At 42.6% G+C, this 9,348-nt stretch overlaps 1 protein-coding gene across 1 annotated transcript; it reads right to left on the reverse strand.

The window, feature by feature from the left end:
* Positions 1-5,236: 5,236 nt before the first annotated feature.
* LOC124038162 (calmodulin-1) lies at positions 5,237-9,142 on the reverse strand. Its single transcript, XM_046353681.1, has 6 exons — positions 9,013-9,142; positions 8,181-8,211; positions 6,362-6,505; positions 6,163-6,269; positions 5,949-6,084; positions 5,237-5,852 (listed from the first exon to the last, which is right to left on the reverse strand). The coding sequence occupies exons 1-6, from the start codon at positions 9,013-9,015 to the stop codon at positions 5,824-5,826; spliced, it is 450 nt and encodes a 149-aa protein (XP_046209637.1). The 5' UTR covers positions 9,016-9,142; the 3' UTR covers positions 5,237-5,823.
* Between the last annotated feature and the right edge of the window lie 206 nt (positions 9,143-9,348).

A 9,348-nucleotide genomic window follows, 5' to 3' on the forward strand; every position in this document is an offset into this window, starting at 1 on the left:
ACGAGCTGTCCTGATGATCTGCCTCTGTGTAAGGCGCCTGGCCTACTTTTCGCTGCTGCTTGAGTGAGTGCCACATTCTCCCGGCATTGGCACAGATAACTGGCCCATGCCGCAAATGTCTGCTGAACCTTTGACCTTTCGTTAATCACGGGTGTGCTGCAGCGAAGGACCTCGACCACCTCTATTTCCATGGATACACCACGTGTACATAGTGCAGATCCTCCAAGCTATTATCCTCAACCACAAAACTTCAGAGGCCATGACCAAACAATAATGATTTGGATAATCCCAGCTGGGCTATTTAAATTGCACCTTTATATACCTAGGCAAGTCAGTTAAGAACAAATTCTTATTTTCAATGACAGCATAGGAACAGTGGGTTAACTGCCTGTTCAGAATGACAGCACCTCGTCAGCTCGGGGATTTGAACTTGCAACCTTCCAATTACTAGTCCAACGCTCTAACCACTAGGCTACCCTGCCGCCTAACGTTGTGGAAATGTCATGGAAATAAAACCTCCAAAATGGTTTGTTCTGAAAATCTATTTCACATTCTTAGCCTGCAAAGAGGAATCCAAGAGAACTCCTCTGTTGCCTATTTGAAAGAGTTTGATAGGGACTCTCTGGCTGACTATTCTCAGTGTAAAACATTACTACTCTGTGACCCTTGACCCACTGATATATGGCGAACCTGCTTCAAGTCATCAACTATGCAGCTGTCTGAATGGCTGTGGCCACAAATACAATCGCCACGGGATTTGTTGAGCTCTTTAACCTTTGACAGTAAACTTGGACTAGTCCTGACACGTCACTAACAGTGCAAAAAAGCTCCCTACTACATAAGTCATGACACCCTTGAGATTTCTTTACACATTCCCTTCTCTGTCAACACGAGACAGCTGCCAACACTGCTCAAATATCTATCAAGTACGGATGCACTTGCTGCAGTACACACAGTGCAACCGAACTTGAATCATCAATCAACACAGTGCCGTAGTCTGAGAACAGACTCTGCGATGGGTGTCATAACCAAACCGTCTGAAACACGTGAGCCTGCAGTCTTTGTTGGAAATGTAAGGGCCTTAGTCATAGCCAGTGGAGACTAGATATTCACAGGAAGATCGTTGGCACTCTGCACTGCCGAATGAAACATCACGTGTCTGCAAGGAGAGGAGTGGTGAGAGAGGAGATGAGGTGCTGTAGAGAAGAGGGTATAGATCAGTGGAGGCTGGCGGGAGGAGCTATAGGAGGAAGGGTTCATTGTAATGGCTCGAATGGAATGAATGGAACGCTATCAAACACATCACACACGGAAACCACATGTTTGACTGTTCCTCGTATTCCATTCAAAGCATTACAATGAGCCCGTCCTCCTATAGCTCCTCCCACCAGCCTCCACTGGCATAGATAGAGACCAAGGGGCTAGGGTTACGGTCTGGAAGCACGATTTTGACTGCACATATAGTATTGCTTCGGTACTGCTGTTTAACCACACCCAGGTTGAGAAAGACAATTCACATTGATGGCCCCATAGATAACTCAAATTTGAACAATCCTAATAAAATACTTTATTCCATCACCTTTGTGCAAGATCACCCATTGAATTATTCAAATGAAAAAAGATCTTCCAATACTGACAGCCGAAGATATTAACATTTTATATTCATGCTCTGAGGTCATGACCCCAGCTAGCCAGGGGAAGTGATGGTTGGCTTGTTTAGCTGTCCAGGTGCTCTGCAGAGTTCCCGGGTCATGTTCACGCAATACTTTTGTCTGTCCAGGGCGCACTGAGCACTAGTGCACAGATGTAGTAATCCCAGTAAGAAAAACGGCAGCAACCACAAAATGGCGCATGCAAACGTGAGTAGATTATGTTGAAAATAAAGGTTGGCCATCTTGGAGGCCGTCTCTAGTTCTTATTATACCTCAGTGGGCCAGACCTGTTGTGTGGCACTGAAATGGAGAGGTCAGGTCGTTGTTTGTACATGTTTTGAAGAGATGAAAGATCACAGGAAAAAGATATCTGGGGATGATTCAAATATCAAGGAGATGAATCAGAGGCAGTCTGCTTGCAGTGACTCAGATTTGAGTGTCAACATTATGCAAGTGTTTACTTGCAGGGTATCTTGGGCACTGGTTTCTCGGTCACATTGCAGTGGCATGGTGAAAGGTAAATTTCCTGGACAAACTCTCAGGTTATAATTTCAAATAAAACAGTGTTATTAGAAGATAAATTACTGCTGATAACACCCCCTTCTCCTCACCTCCCTTTCTCCTCTGCCCCCACGCCCCTCCCTTTTTGTTTGGCCGGGGGCAGTTCTTAAAGGAGTAGGAGGCCTGACGTTGGAGGGCCTCCTGGGTGGATTCAGTGAAGCTTTAGGCTCCCAGTAGCAGCAGGTCCCCCTTATGCATCTACATCTGGGCGACTCGACCTAGTACCCTTAAAGCCATATGTCCTACGGACCGGGTTTATGCCAGCCTCCTCAATGAAGTCCCGGATGTGGTCACTCCCAGGGATGGGCGTTTCCTGGGGGAATGGTGATGAAAGGAAAAGGAGATATACAAATGTTATAAAATTGTAGAAAGAAATGTTATAACTCCCGCACACAATTTCCCGCATATACAGGAAACAGAGATTGAAAAGGCATTTTTGGACAGCATCACCTTTAACTGCACTGGATAGAGAGTTTTATGTCATATCTTAAAGGTACTACTTGTAACAATTCAACAACAAACCGTCTCTTGTTGTCAAATTGACTGGGGACAGCAAATATCTTGTTTTGCCCGTTGTTGAATTGACAACAAGAGATTTGCTGGCCCCAGTCAATTTGACAACAAGAGCTGGTCCGTCTTGTTGACCAGTTAGAAGGATGCACCATTAGAATGGAATTTTGTGTGGGCCCCAATAAGGTTTTGGGGGAAAAAAATATTATGAAACACTATCATTCCACTATTACTGTACATATACAGTATTAAGGACATTTTCTGACATGATGGTGTGAAGATGTGTTACTGAAACAAACTGCTAGTTGTTTTCCCCTCACTAAAAACACCTACTTTCAAGGTACCCATCCACCAGCCGCCTCTTTCACACCTCTCCTTTCTCATTGCCCTGTAGATGGAAGAAAGGCCAAACAGAAGAACGACTTGTTTGTGGACTGTATTTTGAAGTCTATGTGACTAAATAATACAGACTTTATTCATTTCTGCATTTTAATGACTGCATTTTAGCTCATGTATTTATTTGCCAAGAGACTGAATCTAACTTCAGTGTATCAACAGCCATAATATCATATGACTACCAACTCCTCCTGAGGGCAAAGATGATCTCACTTCACAGCATATTTCAGCTCTCAACAAACCATTTTTTTTATTACCCAATGTAGTATCTATACAAAGATGGAAATAACACTGAATAGTCTTAAGCTTACCCTCTCATCTGCCCTGCGTGATGCATCATTGCGGGATATGTCACCAACTTTGTGTTTTCCCCCTGCTGTGTTTTCCCCCCGCACTTCACCGTCTGCTGTTTGTCCAACAGAGATCCCGTTACAGCTTCTCCCTCTATCAGACAACCTGACGCTGTGTGACTCAGGTTGAAGTTTAGGATGTTGATTATGACACGAATCAAAATTGCCATAGTCACTATGACATTGAATCCTTTGTGACGTCACACAGGCCTACTGCACGGCCTGTTATTAATGTGTCCCAAATGTGTCATAACTGGTTTTCCAGTGGCATTTTAGTGTGACAGTGATCTTTATAGGCTACTTTTTGGTAGGTTAGTTGGAGTCTCATCGGGATCTTTAAATAAGTGTGAATGAGTATCCTTGAGAATGAGAATCGCTATTATATAGCTATTACTAGATGCGTAACACACTTCTACCCAACAAATGTGGGCGGTCACATAGACACATGTATGAAAACCCTTAATAAATCAAGTTAATAGTTATTAGACACGTCTTCTCAGAGGGTTATGGCCCTGTTGAGTAACTTGTGTAAGACCCCTTTATTATAAGCACCTGTTTCTAGTGGCCTTGTCCAAACTCCCTTCTCAGATCACATACAGCTGAGTGATGCAGTGTAAGTATAAACCAGAGCTAAAGATCATCTAGACAGCCTGCTAAGATTTATGTGGGAGCAGGAGCAGAATATTGTACTTCTGCCTCATTGTTAGGCTACATGGGACATATGATTCAAAGGAGCCAGGAATTCATGTTTAAACGAGTCAAGGGAGTCTCATGTCATGTGACACTGAGGCTGTTTTTACACAGGCTGCACAATTCTGATCTTTTTCCACTAATTGGTATTTTGACTAATCAGATCAGTGTTTTTTTTCTTTCTGGGCAAAATATCTGATTTTGGCTGTGTACACTCAGCCGAAGAGACATGCTAAAAAAGGGACCCACACAATCTGATTAATCTCAAAATCAAATCTGTCGAGACAAAAGTTATCATATTTGTACCTTAACCCCTAACCCCCCCCACAAATTGTAACTGTGCATAGTGGTAGTTACTTGACACTGAGGAAATAGCTGTGATAATGCCAAAGCTTGTGCTGCATACTAGCCTCAAGGTGAAACAGAACTGACGAGTAACTCAGGCATCAATGTTACGTTGGCCATAACACTAAATGTTATTGCAATCCTATTCCCATACTGCCTTTCTAGATCCAAGAGCTGCTTTTCCATGCCATGAACAGTACTTCCAGATGGACTAGTTGCTAGCATGTCACTATGCAGTGTGGCAAGGGTGCAGGCTCAGGAAGCATGGGTGAGCTCCATAATGAGCTTTATCATTAATATAAACACTTAGCATATCTGTAAACAAACTCCTTGTTTAACCTAAAAATAACTTTCAGTTCATTTTATTGCCTTGGCGTTTTGACCTGAAGCATTATTCAGGCACTTGTGCCAAATAAGATGAGTCAACATCTGCCTGGTACTGAGCCAACATCACACCATGCATCTATTTAGCAAAGGGTCTAGACATTAGTGTTAATCTAATGGAGTACTATTAAAAAGAGAAGCTTTTGATCCCATTGTCCTTTTATTTAAAGGACAATAGGAATTAGAGCTGAATGTTACAAGGCATTGGCTGATGCGCATTCCACTGCTCAGGGACCTTACATGGGTACATTAGTAAACAGCTCTCATGTTGGTTTCTTTGCAAAAGGATAATCTTTCATAGACAAATTTAACTTAAACTATTACAGCTGAGAAAACACAATTTTCAAATCTGGGTAAATTGTAAATTTTATTGGAAAACAAAAATATACAACTTGGAATGAATTAGTTGAAGCACAGCCAAAGGCCATAAAAGAATAGTGAGTAAAACATTAAAAAGCATAGTAAGATTAAAACAAAGTTGTTTTCTGGTATAGAACAGCAGATACAAAAAGAGTTTGTACGAGTATCTAGAAGATACACCAGTCATTTTTTGCAGTAGTGCAATGCTGAGAGATTTCATATACTTTGTCCGTAGTCCATGCAGTGTTGACTCCTCTACACTGTTTCCATTCCAACAGTGTTGCCATGTGACAACCAGCTGACAGGTCTCCACCGTCACCACGCATCTGGAGCTGAGCAGATGTGACGGTTCTAAGCTCTGGCCAATCCCAGTGGCTGCGACGGGCATTCCTTATTACAACCGTGCCGTCACTCCAAAACACGATGACAGCAAAAGAAAGGGACATGGGGACTCAGAGCCTATGCAGTTTACATGCAGTTCCTTTGGACAGCAGGGAGGGCTATTAAGATTTTACAGATAAATTACAAAGAAAAAAAGGCAAGTTATTTATATAAGAAATATCTGTACAAGGCCTTCACTTCGCTGTCATCATTTGTACGAACTCTGCAAATGATAAAAAAGGTCAACGTTAGTTTGACACCATCCAAGAAAATAATAAAATCTAAATTTAGAAAATGTTAAATAATATTTTGTACCAACCTTCATAGTTGACCTGACCATCACCATCAATGTCTGCTTCTCTAATCATCTCATCAACTTCTTCATCAGTCAGCTTCTCCCCAAGGTTTGTCATCACGTGGCGCAGCTCAGCAGCACTGATGTAACCGTTCCCATCCTAGAGCAGCGCACACATGCGTTAGAGCACTGTCCCACACCCAAACACCTTGTTAGGATGAATGCAGATGTGTGTTACCTTGTCGAAGACGCGGAATGCTTCTCTGATCTCCTCCTCACTGTCTGTGTCCTTCATCTTCCTCGCCATCATGGTCAGGAACTCTGGGAAGTCTATCGTTCCATTACCTGGGAGGGAGAAGACACATGTTTAGGACATCTCTTCAGTGACTGCACACATCTAGTCTCAACAGGAAGTTGTGAAAGAGCTGGCTTCTCACCATCAGCATCCACCTCATTGATCATGTCCTGCAGCTCAGCCTCTGTGGGGTTTTGGCCCAGAGAGCGCATGACAGTGCCCAGCTCTTTGGTGGTGATGGTGCCATCGCCATCCTTGTCAAAGAGCGAGAAAGCCTCTTTGAACTCTGCAGAGAGATAAACAGAAACTGAGGCCTTCCTCTTGAACTGCCAACAGGGGAAGTGACTCCTCAGATACAGGAAACCCACAAAGGCTAGTACAAAACAAAAAAAAGTTGCACAATGAAATAACTATTGCCCGTGAAATTCTCTAGCAATATACCCCATCCTAAATTCTATCCTGCTATAAAATAGTGATTTCAAGATATCTGGGAACAAGTCAGAGCTCTAGAAAAAAATTCCAACTTGGCACAGAATGAATGACAAGCAGTCTATCGTGATAACCAGCGGTCTTGCTGTGCAAAGTCTGCAATTAGTCATGGCTTGCAACAGCTTGTCAGCATAGTGAACCACAATTAGGCCTGCAGTTGAGGATCCTTCGCTATAAGTAGGAACTTCCTTTGTTGCAGGAGTACTGTGTAATAAATAGACCTGCCAGTGTCAGGAAACCCTCACAGGGGTCAAACAAAAATAACCATGACAACACATCAATTGCCTCCACTTTACCAAAGCACTAACAGATGCCCCCCCCCCTTTCAAATTCCCAGAGGAGAGAGTCAGTATTGCAGTTTAATAAAAGTCCAGCCCAGAAAGACAATTCCCATAGAGAAATCACATTTAAATTCCTAATAAGACACTCGTCACCATCATGAACAAAACTCCCATTGTATTAAATAAGACATCCCTGAGGCAGAGTCCACAACCCAAGATATTCCAGAGCATGTTCACAAGATACTGCAGTCTGTCTAGTGCGCAGGCGACCCAGTAAAACCTCATCTAGAAAGATGGCAACCACGAAATGTCATGCAGTAGATTACATTGAAAACATGGGCCAGCCATCTAGGCCAGTCTAGTTCTTTTCTAGCGTAAAGTATGAAATCCACTGTACAAAACAGGGGATACATCCCTACAATTACAATATTCAAACCACACACCAAATGAGATGCATGTTGTCAGCAACCCCCATCTGAACTAGACTTTACACATTAAAAGCTTACATATACACAAACATGTTGGGAGTGTCATTAGTCAAGTTCTCCAGAAGCAAAGTCATCACTTTCTACATCATGATGCAAAACACATGGTGGCAAGTGACACTGCTTTTTGAAAATCTTAACTTGACTGCTGACATGCAAAACATGTTCAGACTAACAGCAGACTAGTGAAAGAAAATATGAAAAGATGTCAGTTAATGCAAGTTGACTTGACCACTGTCCTGGGGGGACCACGTGAACTTGGCAACTTCTCCACGAGTTAGTTTTTTTTCTGTAGAAAAAGGTTTTGCATACACTGGGTCATGTTACAGACTCAAGATTCCAATTGAACTTAGTCTCACTTTACTTGCCAGCCTTCCTGCCATGAACTAGCTAGCAGAATGTCATCCAACAAGGAGAGGACACACCCAGGTTAAAGGCTGCAACCAGCAGTTGAGAAAGAGGTGGGACCAGATGATCCCTTTTTGATTTTATCATGGAAATCATAAAAAGCGTGTTGTGTTGCTTCCCATGGAGTCCTTTAGACCCAAGGCTAGAAAGCCTGCCCATTCATTATCGTTTTATGACCAGCTTGTCCCAATGCAAGCCTTAAAAGGCCAAAATATAAATCCAATGCCGAGTAGGTGGGGGGGATCCACAGTGGGCCACGTTCCAGGGTAGGGGACAGACGAGTGCAATGCTGTCTTACCGGCAATCTGCTCCTCTGTCAGCTGATCAGCCTGGGGGGAATAGATGTTATAATAATTATAACATATGAGCCACCACTTAACATATGTTGACTAACTAACCGACTAGTGGTGATGGCAACTGGCTTGCATGAACTTAAACTAACGTCAACTCTGAATCCATCATCAACTGACCATCTACAGTAGAGTTAGCTAACTACAGTAGCTAGTGAACCTACCCTAGCAGTTTCAGCTTTAACGTTAGCGAGTCAAATTAGCCAACACAAATACATAACGTCAACTAACGTTACACGACAGCAAGTACCGGAAGCAAATTCGAGAATTCTCTTTAAACTAGAGAGGACAAATTTGATGGCTAGATACTAGCCAAGACAGAACAGTAACGTTAAGCCATGTAGCTATCCGGCTAACGTGACCTATTCTAAACTTCAAATAGTTAGCAAGCTAGCTATTGAATGTTCCTAGCCAACCGCAAATTGGCGGTAATCTTAGCTAACTTCGGCTACGTACAGTAACGTCATGCTCCTCTAAACGTTAGTCCGCGTCAGCTGCTTTCTAATATGACATTAACTGTAAAAGTTGCCAACATTTTACAGTCACTAGCTAGCTAAGTTATTATACTAAATTCCTGCAATATATTAAATAATGCTGAAGTATCCAAATCACGACGGAGGCCAGCAACATGTCTGCGCCAGCACGCAGGTTCGCCTATTCAGACAGCATGGCTGTCAAGCACAAGTAACGAAGTACTTTTGTCGAGAAAAAAAAACGGAAGGACGACAACTACTGAACCATATAGCGAGGCGGGGGAAAAAATGAATTCGGTTCACTTACCATTGCGATATAGTAGCAGCAGGTTTTTTACGACGCTTAGCAAGGAGATATAGACGCAGCTTAAAGTTACAACCTCACGGAATGCACTAGGAGACAGTTTGACGCGCCTTTAACCGTTGTACTTTAACTCCTCCCCCATTTGCGATCCCTCCGCCAACCTCCTTTCTCCTAATTTACTAAATTAGCACAAACACACATTTATTGAGATCAATTGTAAAACTATTTGTAAAATTACCTAAACTCTGTTAATATTTCACCGACATGAATTTATATGCCATATTCAAACATAAAAAGTGGCTTTAGAAGATGGACTGGCCAGCTGCGCATGTATACTTT

This window comes from Oncorhynchus gorbuscha, linkage group LG06 (genome assembly GCF_021184085.1).
Source record: "Oncorhynchus gorbuscha isolate QuinsamMale2020 ecotype Even-year linkage group LG06, OgorEven_v1.0, whole genome shotgun sequence".
NCBI lineage: Eukaryota > Metazoa > Chordata > Actinopteri > Salmoniformes > Salmonidae > Oncorhynchus > Oncorhynchus gorbuscha.

Excerpts from the sequence above, each read along its gene's own strand:
- LOC124038162 (XM_046353681.1), bottom strand. Across the intron at positions 6,270-6,361 it reads CAATGAGGTGGATGCTGATG|GTAATGGAACGATAGACTTC; the intron begins GTGAGAAGCCAG and ends TCTCCCTCCCAG. Across the intron at positions 6,085-6,162 it reads CATTCCGCGTCTTCGACAAG|GATGGGAACGGTTACATCAG; the intron begins GTAACACACATC and ends GCGCTGCTCTAG.